Raw genomic sequence first — 26,640 nt, 5'->3', positions numbered from 1 at the left:
GGTTTTGTTTCTGATTGACGGCAGTACAGCACAGTTCCAGTCATCTGAGTCAGGGTGAATGCTTGTTACTGGTTTTCTTATGTAATCCTATGGAATGCAACTGGAGTAAAGGAGTAGAAATTCTGATTCTTATGACAGGAATGAGACTGTAACAATCATTAATCTAATAATCATAGAAAGTTTAACGATAATTAAAATAGTGCTACATACTTTGTCCAGTGACACTCGAAGAAGGCAGAGTAATAGACGATGAAGGGCAGCAGCACAGAGAAAGCCCACAGGAGCAGGGTGGGGAAGAACTGCGTGATCACTGGATTCTGGAATAAAGGAGAGAGAAGAAATCCACAAAAGATCCACATTTAAGTGCCATAAAGCGATGGTTCAGTCAAAATGTACAGTTTTCTCTTTCCCTTTTACCTCCTGAATGTGTAAAAAAAACATTACATGGCAGAAAAACAGTAGTAATATTCATCATGAAGGCTATAAGTAGACATACAGTATTAGAAACCACTTAAGCAAGTCCACTTGAGATTATTCAACTTGACAGAACTTGAGGTAAGTTTGCACAGTGCTAACTGCTAAGGCATAAGCTTCCATGACTTATTAGGTACATTAGCATTGTAGCTCTGGCGCAAAACTAAACAAGCAACCTCTATACTTGGGATTTAAAATGACTAAGATCTTTAAATGACTCAAATAATAAATCAGAATTACTCATTCATTAGTGTAGTTAATTGTGATTAATCACATTTGTCTTGTTTGCTCTTATTTGACCCTAAAGAAAGATTTTTCACATTAAAATGGGTGTCTTTTGTGATAGCTCTAAGCAGACAGACTTTTTAGACTAGTTTGGCTAGAACTACGCAAGGTTTGAAGGGTCAAATTAACAGCATTAAAATAATCTGTAGTGTTATTAATTTAGCACATCAACTTGTTCATTTTGACAACATTAATTAAGAGGAATGACAGATCTGATCGTCACTGACCTGCAGACTTTCAACTGGGCGAGTGACGTTAAACTTATCCATAGTGTTGACGATGATTGCAGGAGTGGTGAGGAAGAAGAGAAGGAGGAAGAGGAAGATGTTGAGGAGGACGCAGCGGAGCCACCAGCGAGAGCCACAGACTGACAGATTCTCCCTGAAGAAACACACAAACAATACATTGCGATTTCTACTTCTCTGAATATTATAGGGATACAGAGAAAAGACATTTTCAACACACATGATACATGATAGTCAGTTTTTCTGATGTTTAATAAGAACAGATACAGTACACCAAAGTTGTAAGACCACATTTAAAAAAATGATCAAAAGTATGCTGAGATGTGTTTTTCAGAGACCTGAAGCTGTTTTGTGCGTAAATGATGTCCTAAAATGTGCATCATTATATAGACAGCTTTTTGCATAGGTGTGATATTTGGCAGCAGCACAGAGCTTATTTTACCAATGCAGCTCAACACCAGGGCTTTTAGAACATCTATGTTCGGTGCAGTTATGCAGTATTAATGCAGGATATCACATCATTCAACATGCTTAAAGGTTCAGTTATGTTCACATGAGGGAAAACCAGAGTTTTCCACCAGTGGAAAATGAGTTTTTCTCATAACTGTTTCTCATAACGGTTGTTACCACAGTAACTCGGTGCATCATCACTGGGCACATGGTAATTTTTTTTTCTTCAATGTTTCAATTGCATACCACTATACCTAGAGACACCACATCTTCTTTTCAGATACCTGTTCCAACACTGAAACATTGAACACAGTCTCATATGGATAATTGCTATGCTTTAAAGTGCCCATATTGTGGAAAATTTTAATTTTCTCACTCAATTTTCTAACATTTGAGGTGGTATGTAAACATTCTTTTCACTCTCCAGTCCATGCAGTCATATATGCAAACTAAACTGCCGAAGCAGCCTGTTTTGAATTCACTGATTCTGTGATGTCACAAAAAGCAATACGTCTCCCTCTGATTTCCAATCCAGCATTTTCTGCTGAAATTGGCCCAATAACGATACCTGGTATCGGATCAGTGCCATATCTAATTGCTACGTGATCAAATGTGAACAGCATTAACATGGAATTGCCCCCTGCGTTTGTGGCTATAACACCCTTCACTTTTCTGGGAAAGCTCTTCACAACTTTGTAGTGATTTCAGGTTTGTGGACAGTTGCTCGTCCATGGAAACCTATTTCATGAAGCTTCCAACTTACAGTTCTTGCGCTGATGTATCTTCCAGAGGCAGTCTAGAGCTCTGTAATGAGTGATGCAATAGTGTCCTCCTAGACACCTCCATTTCACAATAATACAATTACACTTGACTGGGGCAGATCTAGCATGGCAGATATTTCACAAACTGATTTGTGGTAAAGTTGGTCAACAGAACGATGTTTAAAGTCAAGTTAAAGTCATGAAAATGATATTATACTGCCATATGTTCCACCCCTACCTATAAGCAATGCCCTCGTGATTGTACCAAGAAAAAAAATGTCTGAAGACCAAAATGACATCTCCTTCTCTTCTCTACAGCCAGCACAAACACACTCAGCATTTCAAAGCCCATTTTTCTCAAGGGCGTGCTCTCTGAACTATCTGACTGTTAGCCTCTAAATGCAGGAGGGTTAGATACCACAAAGCCAAAACAGGAGTCAGGCAACTTTCAGTGGGAAAACATCCACACTTCAGTGAATCTCTTTAATAAGAAGCTTGAGAAAAACAACCTCTATAACACGGACGAAAGCTCTCACACCATTACACACACACACACACACACACACACACACACACACACACACACACACACACACACACACACACACACACACACACACACACACGCATACACACACAACCATGCTCACACCATATAATACACATACCCAACGACGCATGAAGCAGAAAGCTGAGTGATACCCCCTTCCTCCACTCTCACATACATGCTCAATATTCACACATATATTATATAAGAGGTTGCCAGAGAGGCTGTCTAGGCACACAAGCAAATCTGCAGGGAGCGAGACTTAATTAATTCAATTCTGTCACTCCAATCAAAGTCAAATGGACTGGAATAAAGCGTGTTTGCAAGGAAAAGCATGATATTAAATGGGCACTTTACTGTAGTGGCGCTCACAACTCTATTCATCTGCTGAAACGGACATATGAAGTCAGCACTGCAACTACAGCCAGGGAATGAAAAGCATTTACATCAACCAGTTTTCATAAATACTTCCCTTTACAAACATATTGTATCATTTAAAGCAGAAATGTGCAAATGTGTGTAATTTCATTCCTGCAACATAAAGTATTAGTGCTAATGTATTATCATATTTTAAATACTGTAATGCTGTACTGTAATGTTGCACTTCAAAAGGCTGCAATACTATATTACTGTAGAAAAAGGACGGAATTACCAGTTATTGCACAGCTCTTACAAGGCCATCGTTTCTACCTGTACTTACCAGATAATGTCACTGGGAGCGGGGGCATAGCGGACGCCCCACTGGTGGGAGCGCACTACTGTAGTGATACTGGACTGCTGCAGTCTCCGACGGCAACGTGTCCTACTGTAGTCCTTCACGATGCTGCACAAATACAATATACTGTTAATTGACACAGAGGCTGCTACTTTATTATATCCTGCAATAAGTTTGTTTATATTATCATTTTATTATATCACATTTTTTTATTTTGTAATTTATTACTGCACCTATTGATAATATGTAATACAGCTAAACAGATAATATAATAAACTATAATGATAAAAAATTATTATGTAATTAATAATTATATGAATTCCACTGCTAGTTTTTCCTATGACAGACTTCAAAACTGAACAGCAAAATGAAAGCGTGTGCAGCAGAGCTTACACTGCAGTCATCCTCTCATCTCTGAAGGTGACAAAGGCAATGCCCAGTCTCTTCATGGTGATACGATTCTTCTCTGCATTAAACTCATCTGTAAGCTTCTCCTCTAATTCACTATAGTACTGTTCTGCATCAACCTGAGAAAAAAGGATAGAAGAGAAGAGTTAGTGTATAGTGATCTCCAGTGGCGAACTTGAGATGATGCAACCAATGGCACAGCAATAACAGTGCAGTCAAATCAAGTACTATTAACGAACTGTGTACTTATATATAATTTAATACGACAAACACCGTGTTTGTATGAACCATTCTGTGGCACTGTACCTGCTCAAAGCCACACATATCACAGCAGAGGATCTGAGCACAGGGGTGAGTCTTTATCATGATCCTTCCCTCCTTCTGAGACTTGGTAGTAAAATACATCCTCCCCTTCATTGCTTTTCGCCTGTCAAAAAAATGTTATGCCTTACAGGAATGTAAGTCAATGGATTTCAAGTGGATTTTAATGAATTTTCCCAAGAGTGTAGCCCATGAACTGAGATGCACTGATTATAAATGGGAATGTGAAGTGGTGTGCTGTGGATGGACTGGGCTGGGGGAATTAATTACCTCTCTGAGTCAAGCTTCATTAACTTTTGTACGTCGAAACAGAAGCAGATGTCTGTGACCGTGCAGCTGGGGTAGGCCTCACTGTTGGGAGATCCCATGTATTTAAGAACTCAAATGTTGTCAACACATGCAGTTAGAGAAACTACTTGATTTTCTATTACTATTCCATTATCATAATACTGGTAACACCATATGTAGAGTAGGGTTCAGTAGCATGGAAAATAATTTTGATGTGCTTTCCTGTACAGAAAAACAGACAACTTGAAATATGCTTATAATAAAAGCCAAAGGGCAGCTGCTGAATTCAGTCAGTAAACACTGTGTGAGGCACTTTCAAAATTGGTAAAATCTGTATAATTTGTTCTTTCACGGATGGAACATGTTTCCAGGTGGAATAAATTGTAGCAATTCATTACCAATATAGCTGTTTGTAAACAACAACTGTTTGTGAACAAACCCATGAAGCTGCACAATAAAAGTGGTATAATGCATGTTATATAGCGTATTTCAGTGCTTACTCATAGAATTCAGCAACTGCCCACTGGCTACTAATATGAGTGAGTCTCAGGGAAATATATTAAAATGACTGTTTATGGTAATCTATTGCATGATACCCAGACACATAAAGACCATTTTAAAAACAGGAATATTTCTTTACTAATTATGAGATGCAGACGAAAGCCTGAAGTTAAAAGAGAAGTTAAAAGGGTCTGTGTTCGTTACTCACTGAAGATGTTTGGTGATCAGGCCCGGGTCAGATATCTCTCTGGGAATGTTGGTGATCATTAGAGTTCTGGCAACCTGTAGGAACAACAAACAAACCTCAAACACATGGAAACAACTAAACCTACATGTAAACAAGGACACGTGAGGTACAGATAAGGAGATACGCACACAGACTGTGGTTCTCACAAACCTTCTCATCCTCCTTGTATTCCAATCGTGAGGAGTGGTGGGCCATACACAGTACTGTAATCACAAAGTACAGAAGCGCGAAGATGCTGTGCAACCACAGAAAACTGTTCCTGGAGAGAGAGAGAGAGAGAGAGAGAAAGAAAGAAAAAAGACCGTAACATTCATGCTTTGGCTCTATGTTCATCATTTGCCATACAATATGTTAGTGATTCATGATCCACAGAGACAGAGGGATTTGATAACCTACTGTGCTGGAACATTTGCCACAGTCGTCCGACCAAAATTTTGAGGGTTGTCATCTGAAAGAGGCAGAAAGATATAAAGCAAGAAAGCAAGAAATAAATAAAGATGAAAAGAAAGAAAGACAGAAAGATAAAGAAAAGAAATCACACATGCATAAGGTTTTGACCATGCAGTGGCTCTAAATTGTATTTCCACACTTTAACTACTGGTAAACATTAATGAAAATCTTCAGGTTGCCTTACAAAAAAAGACATATATGTATATACACTCATCGGCCACTTTATTAGGTACAATTCGTTTAATTGCTTGTTAATACTAATAATAGCTAATCAGCCAATCACATGGCCACAACTCAATGCATTTAGGCATGTAGAGGTGGTCAAGACAACTTGCTGAAGAGCAAACCGAGCATCAGAATGGGGAAGAAAGGTGATTTAAGTGACTCTGAACATGGCATGGTTGTTGGTGCCCGACGGGCTGGTCTGAGTATTTCAGAAGCTGCTGATCTACTGGGATTTTCACGCACAACCATCTCTAGGGTTTACAGAGAACGGTCCGAAAAAAAGAAAATATCCAGTGAGCGGCAGTTGTGTGGATGAAAATGCCTTGTTGATTTGAGAGGTCAGAGCAGAATGGGCAAACTGGTTCCAGATGATAGAAAGGCAACAGGAAATCAAATAACCACTTGTTACAACCAAGGAATGCAGAATACCATCTCTGAACACACAACACGTCGAACCTTGAAGAAGATGGGCTACAGCAGCAGAAGACCACACCGGGTGCCACAACTGTCAGCTAAGAACAGGAAACTGAGGCTACATTTCGCACGGGCTCACCAAAATTAGACAGTAGAAGATTGGAAAAATGCTGCCTGGTCTGACGAGTCTCAACTTCAGCTGCGACATTCAGATGGTAGGGTCAGAATTTGGCATAAACAACATGAAAGCATGGATCCATCCTGCATTGTATCAACGGTTCAGGCTGGTGGTGGTGGTGTAATGGTGTGGGGGGTGTTTTCTTGGCACACTTTGGGCCCCTTAGTACCAATTGAGCATTGTTTAAATGCCGCTGTCTACCTGAGTATTGTTGCTGACCATGTCCATCCCTTTATGATCACAGTGTACCCATCTTCTGATGGCTGCTTCCAGCAGGATAATGCACCATGTCACAAAGCTCATATCATCTCAAACTGCTTTCTTGAACATGGCAATGAGTTCACTGTACGTCAATGGCCTCCAGAGTCACCAGATCTCAATCCAATAGAGCACCTTTGGGATGTGGTGGAACGGGAGGTTCGCATCATAGATGTGCTGCCGACAAATCTGCAGCAACTGCGTGATGCTATCAGGTCAATATGGACCAAAATCTCTGAGGAATGTTTCCAACACCTTGTTTAAAGTATGCCATGAAGAATTAAGGCAGTTCTGAAGGCAAAAGGGGGTCCAACCTTTTACTAGAGAGAGAGAGAGAGAGAGAGACAGTGATCAAAGAAGACCTGATCATTAACTCAAAAGTGTACAAAGACATTGCACACATAGTCTTGGATTTTAAACAGTCTTCTTTGGGCAACTTGTCTATGTCTCAACTTGAACTGTCCTACTTTTATTGCTTAATGCATGCTGTTCATGCTTTTGCTTCTTGCAATAGCAACGAAATAAACCAAACTGTTTTAAAAAGGGTGCTTGAAATCCCTGCTGTTTTCCAGGATTATTCAGTATTGTGCACATGGATACTTTAAACTGAAGTAAACTAACCCTAACCCTAACCTCTCCCTTTCAGCCACAGCACCTCTGCCATTTTGACACACCTATATCCAGAGCCAATAATTTAAACATAGAAATGAACAGAAAACCACCTGACTTGAAACACACTAAGAAGCCATGTGGCAGTTGCTGAAATCTGTAAATAAGCACTAGTTCTGTAAAATATTTATTCTTCATTATTCTTATATGAATTCTTCAGATGAGGTCTTTGTAATTAATATGGCATTATTTTGGATCCCAGAAAACCATAGGGAAAGTGATTTTTTTTTTTACTAAACCCCCCCCCCCCAAAATTTTTCAACCATTGCCAGTTCCACTCACTAGTTCTCCCAATCATAAGATGCTCAGTAGCATCAGCTTCCTTAGCAACACATGTAGACAGCCACCACATCTTACTGAACTGCATTGAAAGGGTTAACTCTGCTCTAACTCTGCTCTAAGCAGACTTTGCAGCAAGCATAGCTACTGTCCTTGGCAGTTTTGCACAAACAACTTGCTCCTCTTATTGGGACAACATTCTGTCCAGAACCATTTGTTCTCTTTCGTAGGTAAGATTATCGTACACAGAGCAGAAGCCCCCCTCCCTTGGGCAGTTCCGGTGGTCCGTGAGTGTCAGCTTAGCATTTCATGACTGTTAGACAACTTATTTGGGTCCACCCTGTTTGCTTGTACGCAACAGGGCAGGACGTGTTTGTATAAAAGAAGGAGTGCCCTTCTTTCTTTGTGCAGAAGACTTAATAAACTCTTTGATTGATTAAGAGAGTCGTTCTGTCTTCCTGCACCGAGCGCTCCCGCTGCGACTGAGACTTTCCACAGGACAGGTGATCCACTCTCTGGTTCCTCTTCCTGAACGGACCAAAAACGGCCGGTCCTTTCATGCATAATGACACTAACATAATGAACAGCTGAATGTGCTTAGAGGAGAGCACTAACTGCTGATTTTGTTACGTCAGCTAACAGATGCCTGTGTTGGTTAGCATCATGCTGAGCTGGAGAGGCCAGTACACAGGGAGGGCCACCCACCAGAGAGAGCAATGCCAATTAAACTTTCTGGTTATGGATGGATGTGGCATCGCTGGGGATCTCCTGACAATCTCCTGACAATCTCCTGACGACAGGACGAACGTAGTGCCACTTGGGGGAAAAAATTTAAGATGCCCTTTTTTGACAGTGATGCTACCGAGGTATATAGAGGTAAACTTTGGATTCTTTCTTTAACGAGATGAGTGACATGCTGCAGCCTGCAGGTCACAGTCAGTGATAAGCAACTGGCTGTGCACTAACCCCTACAGTCCCTCCAGATCACTGCAAAAAGGCCTTCCTCACATTCCAGCGTTAAAACTCACTTCAGTCTACTTTAAAAGATTACCATAAAATCCATCACTGCATCTGGCACAGGAAAACCTAATTGTGTATGTGTATGAGACAGAGAGAGAGAGTAAGTAAAATTGGCTGCTTTTTAAAACCTTTTTCTTGTGGCAAGGACAGTCAGTTCCTTTCCCATGACATTCCTTGTTTTGCTTGGCTTCTTTAACCCCCAGTTGTGCCACCCGAACCATCTGCAAACACTGTGGGGTGGTCTGAACAAGCCCTCCCGGCATGTCCACTAATGGCTGGGTATGTTTGAGGCCTCCTAAAACTTCCAGCGGATTTACAGGCCTTTCCTAGAGTCATTCATCATAATATAATAACCTTGTGAAATACTATTCAAAGAAAGGTAAGAGTGAGTCTGTTAACCCTTACACGTTTTTGCAAGCTGCATGCTGTAAATTTATAGGAATTATTTATCATCTGCAGCTTATTGACAATAGCAGAGAAGTTACGTTTCAAGTGCAAATTCTTCTCTTTCAGCTGATACCTTGTTTGTATTTGTGAGTGGAAGAGGAGATATCATACGCTGATCTGAATGTGAAGAAACTTCCTTTACATTTTTGCCATGTTTCTGTCATCATCTGACATTGAAACTAAAGAAAAAATTTGATGTGCAGACACAAACCTGTCAACAGGGAATGTACTTCGAAAGCAAATTTAAGTGCAATGGTTTATATACTTAACTTATATACTTAGTTATTATTTTATAACAACTTTACAGCTTCATTGCCAGAATATACAAGAGATCCTTAGCAAGTGAATATTCAATAACTCTCAATTAAGCTTCTTAAATGTCAATAAAGTGCAAGAAACTGTAGTAGATTTTACAGCAAATCGCAATGCAGTAGCGTTACTGGTAACAAAGCACTGACAGGGTTATCTTGGAGACCAAAAGTGTTATGTCTGTTGTCATGAGAGCTTTACGGTGGCAGAGTGGTGAAATAAAAAGGAAGCCAGCAGAAGAAAGAGGGAGTTTTGCGGGCGGGCTGACGTTACCAAGCAGGCTGCCGGAGAGGTTGACAGGCAGGATGATGGTGAGCGAGAGCAGACACACCACTGCCATCAGCAGAATAATGTGGCGCTGGAAGGCCAGGTATGTAACTGCATCGGGTCCACACTTACTGCGGATCTCCTCATCCCTACAGTGAACAAACACATGACAAAAATGGAAAACGTTATGCAGCACAGATAAAAACAGTAGAGCTTGAATCTCTCAGCACCTCATGATTTGACTTGATGTTGATTCATGGTATCATTATGATTTTTTGCATTTGTCATTAACAAGTAGTATTGACTATGGTTAAAACTGCAATTTCAAATGTGGTCATTAGTGGCATCCTGCAGTTTTTCCTCCTCCAAACCAGACTGTGTCAAAGTAAATTCAGAGTGTGTGTGAGTTTATGTAATAATAAATATAAAATAAACAAACAATAAAAAATGTGTCATCACTTTTGCAAAAGCCACATTATACGTTTTATTTTTTTCTAATATGTTAAATTTAGCAAATAAAAACTAATTGTGCATTTAAAAGTGCTGAGATTCCCTATGTTCCCTATTACAGATGTGTTAACTTATTTCACTTAGGAAATGAAAAAAAAAGTGATTTGACCAGAGGCACCAAAACCTTTGCTTACCACTGCATACTATGGTATAACCTTGTTAAGGTGTGAATAAAGCTGTTTGTAATAAAAAACCTGAAATGATTCAGCAAAAATTAAATGAAGTGAAATGTTTTTTTTATTTCAAATCAATTCAGTTTTCCAAGCAAAAATTGCAATGCATCTAAGAACCTGTTTATTTTTAGAGATAAATATTTTTACAGATAAGAGAAAGTCATATAGTGGCAGAAACAACATAAACAAGACTCCTGCAGTTTAAATTAAGTATGTACTTTAGTAATGCAGTTTGCTAATGTAGTGGAAATCAGCTTCTATTATGCCTCATACCTGCAGTGTAAAGCTAAATGTGCATAGTTTGAACATTAAACATGTCTTGGCTGTTTGACTACATTTTAGATAAAAGGAGATAATTGTGTAAATTCACCCTCAAACCTACACAACTGATATATTGGTTGCATAGCAGTTACTAAATGAATTGTAGTAGTTACTCAGTTTAAAGGGTTAAGTGGCAAATAAATTACAGGAATCCTCACTCCATTTGTCATAAGTGTGATAGTAAAGTGTTACTGAAGGCTAAGGCTACAAAACACCTATATAAGCTTTTAATGAGAACTGCACATAAAACGTGCATAATAATTTATAAATACTATTTCCAATGAGCATCTGCTGTCATAAAGGCTGCTGTTGTCAATTCTAATGCCATTTCACCTGTGATGCTTTTGGAATAAGCCTTAAAATGTTTACATAGATCTATGTCAGTTGTCATGAAGGAATGATGTAGCTGTCATGTAGCCTTTTGTTCTTTCCTTCAGTAAATGTTACCAGTATAATATTGCTTTGTGGTGGTAGTATGTACGTGTGTGGGCTTTTCTACTTATACCCCAAATAAGACATATTTGCTGCACTTTATAATCATCTAACATAATAAACACATGTAAAAACCATGCATTTACATGCACATATGCACACACATACAGAAACACACTTCCCCCTCGCCCCACACACAGCCAGTGGGCTCTCTGTCTCCTGCTGACAAGACCACCATCACTGGGGACTTCTTGGAGGTTCTAATGCAGCCGGCTAAATATGGCACTGTCTTGCCAGCCTGACCGTACAAATAACATCCTGGAAACCATGGGAACAGAGGAAGTGGCTGCTTTACGGCACCGGGAAGGTTCGAAGAATGCCTGTGAGCCTGCCTGAGCCTGACAGACCTTTGGTCTGTGTTTGTTTTTTCTGCCTAATGAGATATAACACGAATGAGCCGGATGCTGGCTGATGACATCACCGCCACCAATGAACACTTACTTCATGTGGTAGAGAGACAAGAGCCAGGAGCAGAAGCCCTATAAAGAGAGGGAAGGGAAGACAACGAGTTCATAAAAAGGTCTGGGACACATAAAAGAGGCAGCACACAGAGCGTCTGGCTAGCTTAGCATCTGTCTGAGCCATTTGTCCTATAAGAAGAACACACATTGCCTGACTCGTGGAAAAAACTATGTAAAGTCACGTAATGTCACTGAGGAGTCTGCATTGAACTGTCATGCAAGTATAAACGCAGAATAAGGAGTGTGGTCAGAATGGAAAGGGAGAGTAAGGCACATTGCGTGAGAGACACATATAGTGAACACACAAAGGCAGCTGTACCCCTCCAGGATTTACATTACCATTTTAAAGTTTGGAATCACTCTATTCATGATATAAAACCAGTTTTGTTGAACAAGCAGTAAAAACAACCATTAAGTACAAGTTATTAATTTTGACACAGACTAGATACAAGCTAAGCCACTTGCAAAAGGAAAAGGAAAGTCAAAGGAAAATAAGTGGGTCTCCTCACAACTGTGTAAGTCCTGGCAGACCACCAAAACTGTGACTATCATATTTGAGAGATCTGTAAAAATCCTCAGGTGTTTCTGCCCATCCTTTCACTGTGCTAAGACAACTTAACAATATGAGTGTGAAAGGATAGACAAAATAAACAAAAAAGAACATCTGCACTAGAAAAATGTTAAAATGAAAAGTTAAAAATATTAACAAAATGTTAATCTGAGATGTAAAGAAAGGTTTTATAGAACAATCCACAAGTCCACATTTTTAATTCAGTACTGCTTGGATTTTCAGAAGCAGAAAATGGAACCAACTTCTAAGTGGGAAAATATCTCTGGAGACTTCTTTTAAAACCTGAAAGAAAGTCCACCAGAAAGAAATGGAAGTAATGAAGTAATAAAGACAAAGTGTGGACACAATAAATACTTAAAGAAATTATGTTTTGACACTGAAAAATTAACAGTGTACTTACGGACCATTTTTGGCTGAAAACTAAATAAATGAAGGGTGGTCTCTGTCTTTTTCATGTTAGTGAACATGTATTAGATGATTCTATATAACACTAACACCCTAAAACTTCACATTTTTCAAACAATTTGCAGGAATATGTAAAAAATAAGAATCATTTTAAATGTGCAGAATGATAAACAGATCGATAAACAGAACTGTAGAACTAGCAGAAGAGGCACTCCTCTTACAACAATAAGTACTGGATATGTTTAAATATAATAACAAACTATTTGTGCTCATTCTCATTTTATTTACAATACAGGCCTTACGGCTCAATTCCAACTGTGCTCAGATCCAGTATTTCTGTCTGAGTGGTTCACATGCATAAGTGACTCATATCTTTTATTAGTGTGACATAAAGGCCCCTGTGCCATGAAAGGCACAGACCTGTTTGTGAAATCCAGTTTCACTTCTTACTAGAGTTGCATGGCATGTATCTGTTCTAGGAGTTCTATTCTATTTTTTTTTTTTATATAAGTTGATAATATCAGCTGCCCTTTATATTATATGAAAATCTCATGATGAATAGGCCAATAGAAACGCTCCAAAATTGCTTAAAATAAAATCTCTTCACATTAACTTACATTCATAGTAAAGTACATCTTTGCCTTGTCCTGTACAGTTGCCACTTTGGAGTTGCTTGTATTCCTTTTGACAGTGATGATATGAAAGTGGCTCAAATCTGATTGGAAAATTTACACAGCTGGAAAAAACTCCCTTTTGTGTCTTTTTTACAGTCGTATGCCAATGTTAGGAGTCTCTGGTCAAGTTCTGTTGATCTTCTAAGTAAAAATAAATACTTCTGTGCATTTTATTTAAATCAGCAAAGAAAATGCCACATGTAAGTGTGTTCCCTGTAGATGACGTGTGAGGACTTTGTTTTCATGAGGAAAAACAACAAAACTGAATAGATTCAAACTATAACAAATGACTGTAAGGCATAAATCAGATTTATGCCACACAGCACAGCTGTCTCTCTGTAACTCTGCTACGTGAGTGTTTGTATGTTGTTTGTTTGTGTGTGTGGTCTCACCATGTCTTTGGTCTCAGAGTCTGAGGGGCTGGATTCAGAAGGAGACTTCTCTTTCTCACTTTGTTCTCCATAGAAAAGTGATGTTAAGCTATGACAAACAGAAGAAAACAATGTAGCAATAAATGTAAAATTCCTACTTTAACCAGAATGAACACAATTTATGAGAACCCTGAATAGCAGCACAAGCAACAAGGACATAAAACCACAGTCTGACATCAAGGCTTTTATCAGTTCACGAAGGGGAGCAGGGATGATAATAAAGTGTAATGCTAGAGCCTATTAGAGTAGCAACAGCACGACAGAGCAAAGCCATGATGGCTGTCGCGAGACAGTGTGAAAATCTAAGCAGTAGAACCCAATCTCAGCATCTGTCCTCCAGATACACACACACACACACACACACACACACACACACACACACACACACACACACACACACACACACACAGACACACCTTAAAGCATGTCCTGTTGAGACAGAAATGAGTGCAGCAGTGGAGACTGTACACATGACCAGCTGGTGAGAGAGCAAGTCTGAGCCTCATATCCAGCAGAGGCTCATGAGTTATGAACCATTAGCAAAACATTACCCATAATCCTTCAGAGTGTGAGGCAGAGACTGTGTGTCTGTTTGTGAGTGCATGTTCACTCTTGGAGTGTGTGTGATAGCGTTGTAACAAGTATTTTTCCTATAGACTGTGTTCTCAAAATAGAAGGAATGCATGAAATGTTGAAATATTATATACTCCATTTACTATATTACACGCTATAATTGCACATGGTTGTTTTAGTAATAAAAATAGCTTTGAGAAACATGTATTAGCTCTGACTGAATAAATGTAAGTATCATCTATGTCATAAGAAAACCTAATAACTGCTTGTTTTTTTAAAGCTCCAGCTGATCAATAGAAATTGTGCATAATTACTTTTAATTTCTTTTTAAGATAATCATATGTAGTGGTATTCAAATGTTTAAACACCCCTTGTCAAATTACATGTTTTGGAGATTTTGAAAAGTGAAAATCCTCCATAGGAAATTTCTGGCAAAAGTTCTATTTACTTGCTGAATTTAACATATTGGGAAAAATGAAACATAAAAATGACAATAAAATGTTGTATACCTTTTTGCACAGGACACATTTTACATTTCATTTTGTTTTCTAAGAAACTAAAATCAGCAAATATTCAATAATTGTGCATTGAAAGTGCAGTTTGTTACCTGTACAGGACGTGCTAACTTATTTTCAATCAATAAAACGTCATTTCAGCACAAGTGCTGAACGCTCGCAAATGACCGTAAAAGACTGCTGCACAATTTGTAAAATCAGATTCTTGGCTTGTTAAGATCTCAACACAGGAAAAATTAAAGCATTTCCCACTGCAAAACAACTCTAATATGGCATGCATTAATACGTATTGTGTTTAAATTGATTGCTTGACAAAATTCACATGGCAAAATTAATGTAGTACTACTCTTCACCACAAGATGGTGGCATTATCTCACTCAATCCAGCCAAGTGCAAGCAGGCATGCTGTAAAAACCGTGTAGAAAACACTCAAGTATTTGCACTTTATTATTATACTTAAGCATTTCACTACTCTAAGTAGTTTGTATTCTTACTCTATTAAATTTCCAAGAGAATTTCATTTAGACCCTCACAGTCCATTACAAATCTTATTTTTCTTTTTCCCTCTTGTCAATCAGTTGCATTCTGACACATTTTATCACGATAGGATGGCAAGCGAATGAGGCGTTGTCAGTTTATTAGAGCATTGAGCATTATAAAAGTACATACACAACTAAAGTTGTTTTATATTGTACTGATCGAAAGATGTAGTCCCCAAACTAACATACTATTCACAATTCTTCAATACAACTCAATAGACTGTGATACAATTCAATGCAATATGACACATTGTACTGTTACATCTCTACATAGTACCCTACTTCCAATTAAATAGAATTATTCTGTACTTAATATACTGCTTTTTTTGAGTTTTCTATTTCTGACTGCACTACAACAGTTGTTTAAACTGTGATTCAGTTTAGCTACACACCTCCAGTTGCACTGACTGGAACTGATAATAGAGGTATGCTGCTTTTTATGGTGTTCTACTGGTTTTAGCCTTAATTCATAGGCTTTCCAGCTTCACCCATCCTGGCTCCGGCTTTACTCTTCTCATCCATCATTTCTGCATTTATTTGTAACTTGTATCTGTCTTTGTTTCTCCTATTATTGTGTTCCCTTGTATCTTAAATAATATCACATTTAATTTATATAGGGCTTTTCTCATACCCAAGGTCGGCTTACAGAGGCAAAAAACCTTCAGTGAGCAGAAGAACAAAAGTGCTGTGAAAAGAGGTAGGTTTTAAGCTGAGCTTTGAAGGAAGAAAGTGAGGGACAGTCGCAAAGATATTGTGGTAATGTATTCCACAGTTTAGGGGCCATGACACTGAAAGATCTGCCCCCCAGAAGTGACCAGTCTTGGGACAGATAAACAACCTGTATTAGAAGACCTAAGTGTTTGGTCAGGTCATGTAGGGGTTCAGGAGCTCAGATAAATAGGCTGGTGTTGAAAATTATATCTGCCTCAAGCTCAAATCCAGTAACAGTAAATAAAGCTGGACAGTCAGTTAGAGATAGTTATTAGTGGGGATGTACCAATACGGGAGTTGCAGGCCAGTGCCAATATGTGATATTTTTATGTATATATCTGTCAATCCTAATATGCAAACTATTAAAATGGTAGAAAATGAGGTCAGATACACCAGAATGAACATCACAAAGAAGTACAACATTTATTTGTAAATGTACAGTTAAATGCAGTAAAATGAACAAAATGCACTGTAGGAACTGTTCTGCTCTTCCAGAGTAATAAATATATCATTAAATATTAGTTTGAAATATCAGTCAAATCTAAACATCGTCCTGCTGAATAATACAACTCAATTAAACTAATATATGTGGGTTTATGCTAGACTGGTGCTGGTTTAGCTGGTCATCCAGTATGGCTAGTCAAACTGCATACAAGCATCCAAAACACTAACACATGTGCTAGATCTGCAATTGTTTTTAATGTGTCAATACGTGCATCACTAGATACCCTAGATATGAGTGCAACATAAGTACCTGTCATTCTCCATTAGCAGAGCCAGACGCCCGTAGTCCCATGCAGCCTTCCTCAGACAGGAGAAAACCAGCAACAGGAACTACAACACAGCATCAGATCAAACAGACAGAATGAAACACTTCCACATGACAGATCAGCATCAGCTCAGAAGAACCATTTAATTACACATGTCCTTCTGCACTGACAGTTTTTTATTAACTTTAATTAACCAGCATTCTAATTTGGTGTAAAGTACAATATTTCTGGAAGTGTTTTTGGATATCTACAAATAAGGCCTTATGCTTCTACACACACACACACACACACACACACACACACACACACACACACACACACACACACAAAGTGTTTCTCCCAGAAAGCCTTCCTGCTCACTAGGCCCACATGCAGCAGTGATAATTAGCCATTTCTTTGGGCAGAGAAAGGAGAGGTGAGTGGTTGTCTTGGAAACTGACAGGCAGTGAGGTCAGTATGCACACTGTTCAAATAATGACTCCAGTAGGAATGCAGTCAATGACAAGACAATGAGAACACAGCAGTTGTATGTGCAGTTGTATGTAAAAGTTTGAATACTTCCAAATTACATGTTTTGTTGATCTAAGTGATAACATCCAGAGATCAAACTTAAATATGTCATTTTTAAATATGTCAAATTGTAGTGCACATGTTTTATTTATTTGTAACTACTTTTTCACAGGTCAAATTTCACATCTTATTTTTCTGCTATGTTAAATTCAGCAGATAAACAGTAATTGTAAAATGTGCAGAAGTGTGCAGAATCTTTTTCACTTGCAAACTTTTGCATATTACTGTACACACAGTATAGTACATACAGTGTATTCCCTAATACCATTAAAAACTTTTAAAGAAAAATGATATATTAATTAGAATATAGTAACAACTATACATATTCTAAATATAATTACATTTACGTTTATCAACCACAGCTGCATAATGTAACTTAAGTAGATAAAGTAAGACAGCTGAATTAGGATATTAAGTTATAATCTCCCTGATCAATAACATAATAAGGATGGTACTTTTTGCACTTCACTGACCAAAGGTTTCTCGTCCATTTCCTAAGATCACCCTACTGATTTCAGATATTTGTCCTATTTAAGTGCCTCACGTGCCTAATTGAAGTAATCAGTGCTTCTCACAAGTGTATGGAGTTAAAACAGAAGTAAAACACGAACTGGCTTTTCCTCAGGAAGTGATCTGAAAGTGGTTGCCTAATTCAGAGCTGCTGTGTGGAGGCATACTGTACCAGCCAGAGGACGAGGTTGATGGTGAAGACAGTAGGAACTCCTCCAAAGGGCAGTCCCTGCAGGACACTGCTGCGTGAGTGTGAGTGGTAACACTTATCCACTGTGCTGTTTTCCTCAGCGGCAGAGCTCAGAACACCCAGGACGTCCAACTCCAAGGACTCAAACATGGGCTTCACTGTGCCCAATAAATCAGAATGCGCCGTCATGACAATGGCCTGGGTCTCAGCAAAGCCTGGACACTGTCAAAGCATCACTAAGGAGAAAGAACAAACAGAAGTCAATAGAATGATCAACATTGCTGTCATAAAAAATAAGTATCACCATTAGAGAGAAACAAAAAATAATTTAAAATAATTTTGCCCCAATTTTACTGATTCATTTGTCATTACATGTTCACAGCAAATAAAAATTCCATGTTTATGTGTAGGACAAAGTCTCTTAATGTCACGCCTTCAGCAGACACAAGCCTGGACTCCATTTCCCAGGAAGCTCATGTGACTGACAGCCAAGTACGGCGGTCCTATCAGCGTTGACAATCCCCAGAGTACTAATGCAGATTACCTGTGGACTAGTTCATATGACATTGCGATGTATTGTATCATTGTGATCTACTGAGCGGTTTGTTGATGTTTGCCTCGTGTTTTTTGACCTTTGTTTTTTTTCTTCACATTACTCGAGTTTTTGCCTTATCCTTTTTGAATTGTCACATCTTGTTGGATCAGTGTTTTGACTACCTGGACTGTGTATTGACTACAATTCTGGTTTTCCCTCTGCCAAAGATTAAACCTGACCTCTTTCCAGATCTCCATTCGTCAGAGTTGCCACGTAACACTTAAGCTAATGAATCCTTGAATTTTAGGCTTAATAGTGTAATAGTGACAAACCAATCTTGAAAGAGTAATTTCATATATATATATATATATATATATATATATATATACACTCACCAGGCACTTTATTAGGTACACCTTGCTAGTAAAAGGTTGGACCCCCTTTTGCCTTCAGAACTGCCTTAATTCTTCATGGCATACTTTCAACAGGGTGTTGGAAACATTCCTCAGAGATTTTGGTCCATATTGACCTGATAGCATCACGCAGTTGCTGCAGATTTGTCGGCAGCACATCTATAATGCGAATCTCCCGTTCCACCACATCCCAAAGGTGCTCTATTGGATTGAGATCTGGTGACTCTGGAGGCCATTGACATACAGTGAACTCATTGCCATGTTAAAGAAACCAGTTTGAGATGATATGAGCTTTGTGACATGGTGCATTATCCTGCTGGAAGTAGCCATCAGAAGATGGTATACTGTGGTCATAAAGGGATGGACATGGTCATCAACAATACTCAGGTAGACAGCGGCATTTAAACGATGCTCAATTGGTACTAAGGGGCCCAAAGTGTGCCAAGAAAATACCCCCCACACCATTAAACCACCACCACCAGCCTGAACCTTTGATACAACGCAGGATGGATCCATGCTTTCATGTTGTTTATGCCAAATTCTGACCCTACCATCTGAATGTCGCAGCTGAAGTTGAGACTCGTCAGACCAGGCAGCATTTTTCCAATCTTCTACTGTCTAATTTTGGTGAGCCCGTGCGAAATGTAGCCTCAGTTTCCTGTTCTTAGCTGACAGTTGTGGCACCCGGTGTGGTCTTCTGCTGCTGTAGCCCATCTTCTTCAAGGTTCGACGTGTTGTGTGTTCAGAGATGGTATTCTGCATTCCTTGGTTGTAACAAGTGGTTATTTGATTTCCTGTTGCCTTTCTATCATCTGGAACCAGTCTGCCCATTCTGCTCTGACCTCTCAAATCAACAAGGCATTTTCATCCACACAACTGCCGCTCACTGGATATTTTCTCTTTTTCGGACAGTTCTCTGTAAACCCTAGAGATGGTTTTGCGTGAAAATCCCAGTAGATCAGCAGCTTCTGAAATACTCAGACCAGCCCGTCGGGCACCAACAACCATGCCATGTTCAAAGACACTTAAATCACCTTTCTTCCCCATTCTGATGCTCGGTTTGCACTTCAACAAGTTGTCTTGACCACCTATACATGCCTAAATGCAATGAGTTGTGGCCATGTGATTGGCTGATTAGCTATTTGTGTTAACAAGCAATTGAACATGTGTACATGTGTACCTAATAAAGTGGCTGGTAAGTGTGTATGTATATATATATATATATATATATATATATATATATATATATATATATATAAAAATAATTAGCATTAGACTTGGTGGAAATGGAATATATGCAACAACATTACATTACACATTTAGGATTCCAAAAAAGCAACAATAATAATAATAATAATAATAGTAAGTTGCATTTATATAGCGCTTTTCGCAGTCCCAAAATGTCATGCAGCCCTCAAGCATAGACTTGTTGCTTCTGTTTATCCTCTATAGAATTTGCTAATTATGTTAGTGCAAAACTAACAAACTAACCTTCCCACACTGGTATATAATAGCACTTACTGCAGCTGTGACTTAAGTACCATGAAGGATAGTGGTTCTGGGAGACTGCAGGGCATGTGGGTCACCAGGGGGTGTAGTGGCACTTACTATCCACAAAGGGGGCCTTAGAGTTTGACATTTGAGAACTGCTGTTGTAGGAGACACAAGTAGCATATTTTTTCCTGTGTATGTGGCAGCTTTACCGTGCTTCCTACAGCAAATATTGCAAGTTAAAGCTGACCTTTATTGAAGGAACCTCTTTTTCAATAATGCATAAAACCTACCAGCATGCTAATAGCTGCCCCTTGTGGAAAGCTTTAGACGTATGCCTTTTAGGTATATGTGATTTAACACATTACCAGTTGGCTTCTACAATAACCTAAACATCTTCCACTGTGCAATCTGTGTAATCTGTGCTCTTTACGCTCAAAATATTTCCATCTATTGTTCCCATAAGATTTGGCCATTTCTCACATTAATCTGAGACACAATATCATCTGTGGTTTGCAACCTTTGGATACTTAGCATGTTTTGGTAGATCAAATATATCTGTAGTAAATGTACATTTGCATATCCTCTCAGGATTCTGATTATGGCCTGCTAAGGCATTGCCAGGATCCAAACTCTTGACCTCTTAATCAGGAGGGGGTAAGATGGTTGTGCCATTCAGGATCCACACAGCTGATTAAATTACTGTGTCAATGAAAGAATTAAAAGAGAATTAACTCAGAGCAATGAGACTTGTGCTTAAATAGCCCCTCATGCTCAGACAGAGAGCATCTGTGCTTAGATAAAAAAACAACTACCTGTGGTGCAAGTGTGTATGTGACTGACCACCAGAAGACAAGAGATCCTGTGCTTGAATCCCAGCAACACCTCAGCTCAATGCAGTCAGTAACCTCTGTTCTGATTGGCTGCCTTGTATTGTGCCGCATTCAACAAACAGTCCAGGTTGAATATATAACTTCAGCATGAATGAGCAGAGTTAAATCCTTTAGGCCAAATAATTGCATAAGCGTTTGTATATTTCGTGAGATCACAGAAAGAGTTAAAACAGGCCGTTTTGTAGCTTAGTTTGCATATATGGACTGTATGGACGTGAGAGTGAGTAATATTGTGAAACTTTACTAATGTTCCTATACTAAATGACACTATTATTTCATAAAAGTGTGGAAAAGCCAGCTTTCCATGACATGGGCCTAGAGCTGGGCGATAAAACGATAATGATAATTATATCGTTATATATAATTATATCATATAAACGATATAAGTTTTCCTCAAAAGAGCGATAAGAAAGGTTAGATAAATGTTCGATATAATGCACCATTCTCACACTTCCACGTTAAGCGAAAGCCCTGGTGACATTTTCTACTGCAAGGAAAGCGACACTACTCTGCTGTCGCCAGGAGAGGGAGGACTTCAGAGTTTTTCGACATGATTAGAGAGGGAGGGGGCGACGAGTGAAAAAGGGTCGTCAAATATACTTTAGCAACGTCTGAAACGTGGAGTTACACATTCCCTGTTTGAGTGGGGCGACCAGCGATCTGTTCTCCTCTGACCAAATGTGAGTGACGAGATAAGTGGTGTAGCTGTGCTGAGCTAGAGTGAACTCACCTCTTTCCGTACATCCTAACAAGCTTTAGCAGCGTTAAATCACAATCACAATCCACACAACTACAGCCCTGTCAAAAAGTCATATTTGGATATTTTGTAAATAAAGGATAGTTTAAAACAGCAATTAACCACCCAGGAGCAAAAATCAACCTTCAAACAAAAGAAATAATGATTTGACATTTATCGCGATATGTATCAATATCGACCGATATGAATTTTGTTTATTGTGATAACATTTTTGGCCATATTGCCCAGCTCTACATGGGCCCTTTAAGCAATTTCAGATTCTAACCACATTGACTGCTTTTTCTGAGTGCCCTAAACTTAAACTGCATTTTGTAGACCTTACTTAGAAGCAGTGCTAAAAATGTAAGTTGAAGAACATTTTGTACAGTGCATGAATCCATACACTAATTTATATACTGTTCAAATATGTCTACACAGCATTTCTGCTCTCTGCAGCAGAGAGAGGCAGCCAGAATTTGACTCTGAGAAATGAGCCAGGCTGCAGTCACAAAGGTCTGTCACTGACCAAGGGCCCTTAAGGTGACCATGTGTATTAACCTCCATCATCACGGCACTTAATGAGGAAGAGATGGGGAGTGGGGGGGTGAGGCACTGGGATCACAGATGCACACTTAGATGATAACCAAACACAGGCTTGTGTTAGTCACTGTAATGATCCTGTCATTTCCTGCTGTTGTTTGAAATGTCAGTCAGATGGCCCTCTGGGGGACTTTTGTGACAACTCATGGATGGCAATGCGAACCGAGCTGCTTTTATAGACACATTTAATCGCCTCATCCTGCAGCTAGAAGCACACACGTTCTGAGCATGACTCAGCCAGCGTGAGATCTGGGAAATAACATCATAAACCTTGCTGATTTTACAACAGAGCTTGATCTATCAATTATTAACCTAGAATTCAAACTTTCTCTAAGTACACTTATTACAACTACAAATGGCCTGTATGATATGATAAAAGGAAAAAATTGCTTTCTTTTAATTCAGTGATTGCTTAAAGCTTAGCCTTTGCCATGTGAGCTGCAACACAGGTTACATTCTAGGGTTTATGGTAGGTGTAGTCCAACAGGTAATTTGAACATTATTGAAAAACGTTAAATGCCTGTAAAGAAAGGTTCTTGCAATGTACAAAATGTGCAAATGTTTAGTTTGGGGCTACAGTGCGATACAAAAAGCCAGCTACAACTGCTGAAAAAAAAAGTCAGCCTAAAGTCATCTCTGGATTCAGACACCATGTGCTTAATTTTGTGATTCATTGGTTAAAACTTACATATGAGATAACACTGAGATTTAACTTTAGGTAATACATTGGTGTAGTTCTCACTTTCCCCATAGTACTCCTAAAACAATAATATTACATTTCTAATATATATATATATATATATATATATATATATATTTAATTGAAGGAAGTAGTGATACTGAGTCAGGAGGAAAAAAAACTAAATTTGATGTTCATGTGCTGCTGAGATTCACTCTTTATAGAGCCAAAAGAAAGACAAAATCAACATTATACTGATAAAGATATGATGACAATAGGACATAATTCATTTACACCCTTGGAAGACGATGTGCAAGCAAATAGATTTCATTTCAGTGCTACAACATTTTAATTTGTGCTACAGCATTTCAACCTTTCCTACCACTAGCGTGACAAGCTCAAAGCACTTAGGTACATCCCTGTGTAAATATATGCAAGAAAAAATAATGCATGAAAAGATCTCCTACAAAACTCAGATCTAAAAGGTCCCACAGTGAGTCAGCACAGATACACAGCTAACGGGGTAGCAGGACAAGATCTTGCTTATTTGCATCTGCTTTTAAAATAGCTTTTTGATGTTCAGTCGGATTTGTTCCCTCTTGTTTTGCAACAAGAACTGTAGACAGTGCAGCGCATGACACTAAATGCTAGAAGCCCAACACAAATTCAACACAGATGATCATGAGTCAGTGATTCTGTAAGTCTCCCAATCTCTCTCACACACACACACACACACACAAATCAAATTATCCAAAAAAGCCTATGCTATGTTTAATCACCTGCTCACTGTTTGCTGAACTAATGGTTACCAGAGAGAATGTTTGCTCTCAATTTCCAGCATATATAAAATGTGGAAAAGTTGGAGATCACTCTACTAAATCCCACACTTACCGATACTCTTATAACTCAGATATTCTTATTAGTAATATTTTAGGCATTTACAAAAATGTAAATGGTTTACTGATGAACCAACAAATAAACAAATCTTCAGCCAGTGCTATAAGTTAAAATATTGTTAATTTAATTCAATTTTATTTTAATTCAAATTTATTTTGACTGAACAACTCTTCCTATATGAATAGCCTGGTGTACTATTCAAGGTAAGGAACATTGGGAATTATATACATGAGGGTATAATCTTCATCTGGCTCTGCTAAATACAGAAGAACATGATAAACTATATAAAAACAATTAGGTTTTCAGTTTTAAAGGATTGTGTTATGGTATAATTAAACCCAAGGCATTTGCAATATGATCACTTATAGGGTACTTTTTAGGCAGTGGTCATCCAAAATCCTAAATTCCTATACAAAATTACAGGTATTTCTAATCTTAATTTTTAGTATCTTTTTGAAGCAAAGCTGAAATTTTGAAGCTGAAATTAAACATTTTGATGGGTCGCATCCTTGATTTTAGGCTTGCTGGCTATTAATTCCCAACCAATGACAGTCTGAAGAATCTGCCTAAAAATTTGGGTCCCTTCTTCTATCCATGTAGCTTTTGCAACTACCAATAGTTTGTAAACACATACAGGGTAAAAATGATCCTACAAAAAGTATTATATACGATGGAGAATGCATTACAACAGGCATTTCACTGCAAACCTGCTTTTATAGAAAAATGTAAAACCTTGAAGGCCTTGCTGGAATGAGTTAAAGCATTGTGGAGCACTATCCAGCAATTTCAGATAACATGAAGACAGGATAGCCATTGACTCATGCTTTATTAATGCAGCAATAAACATCATTCTTGAGAGGTAAGATTGTTTGGCAAGTCTTTTCTTCACCACATCTTCAGTCTAACACTGCTTCACGATATGGCACGTGGCTATTTTGTGGATTTTCAATGGCACTATAATGATATGTAGTGACATTTGTGTTCAACAAAACCGTATAAACAAATATTTCCTGAAGACTCTTACCCTGTGGCATTTTCTCTGCTGTAATGAGGAGCGCTCCTCAAATAACCTACAGTCTTCTTTTTTATAAGACAAACTTATATTGGTGCCAGTGACCAGAGTTGTCAGCTCAAAAGAAAAAGGCACTTAACCTCTACCTGATCCACTGATGCTGTTTAAATGTCTAGCCCTGTGGTTAGACCCCAACTATGTCTCCTGTGTATGTCTGTGTGTCTTACAGAGAAATTTCAGTGTAGCAATAAATCTGGCCAATAAAGTGATGCAAAAATAGAAAGTGCCTCAGTGGTTTTGGTAGTGTATTTTAATTCAAAGTCCACATTATAATTTGAAATTAATATTGCGACTAGAAACTTGGCACAAATTTATCTTTATGCTGTGCTTCACTGCATACTTAAATGTATCACAATTTAAAACTGATCTACTTAATATAAATCTCAGTTTAGTAAATAATACTTCTAATAATATGCTCAGGGCTGGGACTAGGCCTGGGTGGGTCCTGCTAATGATGATCGTAACCTGATGATGATCTTAATGTTATAATCATAGTGCTGAGAAAGAGAACTGCCGGACAACAGTTTGATAAATGATAGTAAATCACGTACACAACGCTTTGTTTACTTTTACCATTAAAATACTGAGTTATAGGATCTTAAAAAGCCGTTACATAACAATGTAGTACAATATTCCCAATGTAGTATAATAGAGTATATTCCCTGTATATCTCTGCTGCAGGTTTCTTAGAGTCTGGCAGTTTCTGTACAGCTGAAGTATCCCAGTTGTTCAGTTAAATTATGAAAATGATTAAAATATTATACTACATTGTTTTATAATCTATAGCTGAAAACTCCGCTTTAACGATGAAAAAAAATGTATGTGTGAAACGTGGGCGTGGCTTTGGAAAGCACTTATTTAAAGTGTGTTACACTCTGAATTTTCTCCAGTGAGGGGTGCATATTGCTATTAACCTACACCAGAGGGAGCTCATAAATGCATGTTTGCAGTAATAAATATTAAAATCAGAGGTAAAGTAATTTTTGAAAAGATATTGGGTTGCTCAGTATTACATAAGAAACAAAGAGATCTGAGCTGGAGTGGACTGTGTGTATTGGGTCTTGAAGATTTAATCAATAACTGAAAACTTTATCAGTAATATTCAGTATATCTAGGACAGTTTTTGACAGAGGGTGCAAAGCCCAAGGCC

The 26,640-nt window shown here is 38.4% G+C and overlaps 1 protein-coding gene across 5 annotated transcripts in view; it reads right to left on the bottom strand.

Annotated features, from left to right (window-relative positions):
* Window positions 1–26,640, bottom strand: part of tmem63c (transmembrane protein 63C) — a 51,973-nt gene that overhangs the window by 9,455 nt on the left and 15,878 nt on the right. For all 5 annotated transcript variants that reach the window (XM_037542030.1, XM_017711825.2, XM_037542029.1 and 2 more), the window contains exons 2-15: window positions 18,157–18,410; window positions 16,889–16,968; window positions 13,758–13,845; window positions 11,696–11,733; window positions 9,765–9,907; window positions 5,639–5,690; window positions 5,393–5,501; window positions 5,204–5,277; window positions 4,477–4,557; window positions 4,192–4,312; window positions 3,871–4,004; window positions 3,463–3,585; window positions 987–1,140; window positions 211–317 (exon numbers count right to left, since the gene is read on the bottom strand). In XM_037542030.1, coding sequence (XP_037397927.1) covers window positions 211–317; window positions 987–1,140; window positions 3,463–3,585; window positions 3,871–4,004; window positions 4,192–4,312; window positions 4,477–4,557; window positions 5,204–5,277; window positions 5,393–5,501; window positions 5,639–5,690; window positions 9,765–9,907; window positions 11,696–11,733; window positions 13,758–13,845; window positions 16,889–16,968; window positions 18,157–18,363 — 1,511 coding nt within the window. In that variant the 5' untranslated portion in view covers window positions 18,364–18,410. The remainder of the gene's footprint in view (window positions 1–210; window positions 318–986; window positions 1,141–3,462; window positions 3,586–3,870; window positions 4,005–4,191; window positions 4,313–4,476; window positions 4,558–5,203; window positions 5,278–5,392; window positions 5,502–5,638; window positions 5,691–9,764; window positions 9,908–11,695; window positions 11,734–13,757; window positions 13,846–16,888; window positions 16,969–18,156; window positions 18,411–26,640) is intronic.

This window comes from Pygocentrus nattereri, chromosome 10 (genome assembly GCF_015220715.1).
Source record: "Pygocentrus nattereri isolate fPygNat1 chromosome 10, fPygNat1.pri, whole genome shotgun sequence".
In the NCBI taxonomy this organism is placed as follows: Eukaryota; Metazoa; Chordata; class Actinopteri; order Characiformes; family Serrasalmidae; genus Pygocentrus; species Pygocentrus nattereri.
Note: the sequence above shows the minus strand (reverse complement) of the source record. Positions and strands in the feature narration are given on the sequence as shown.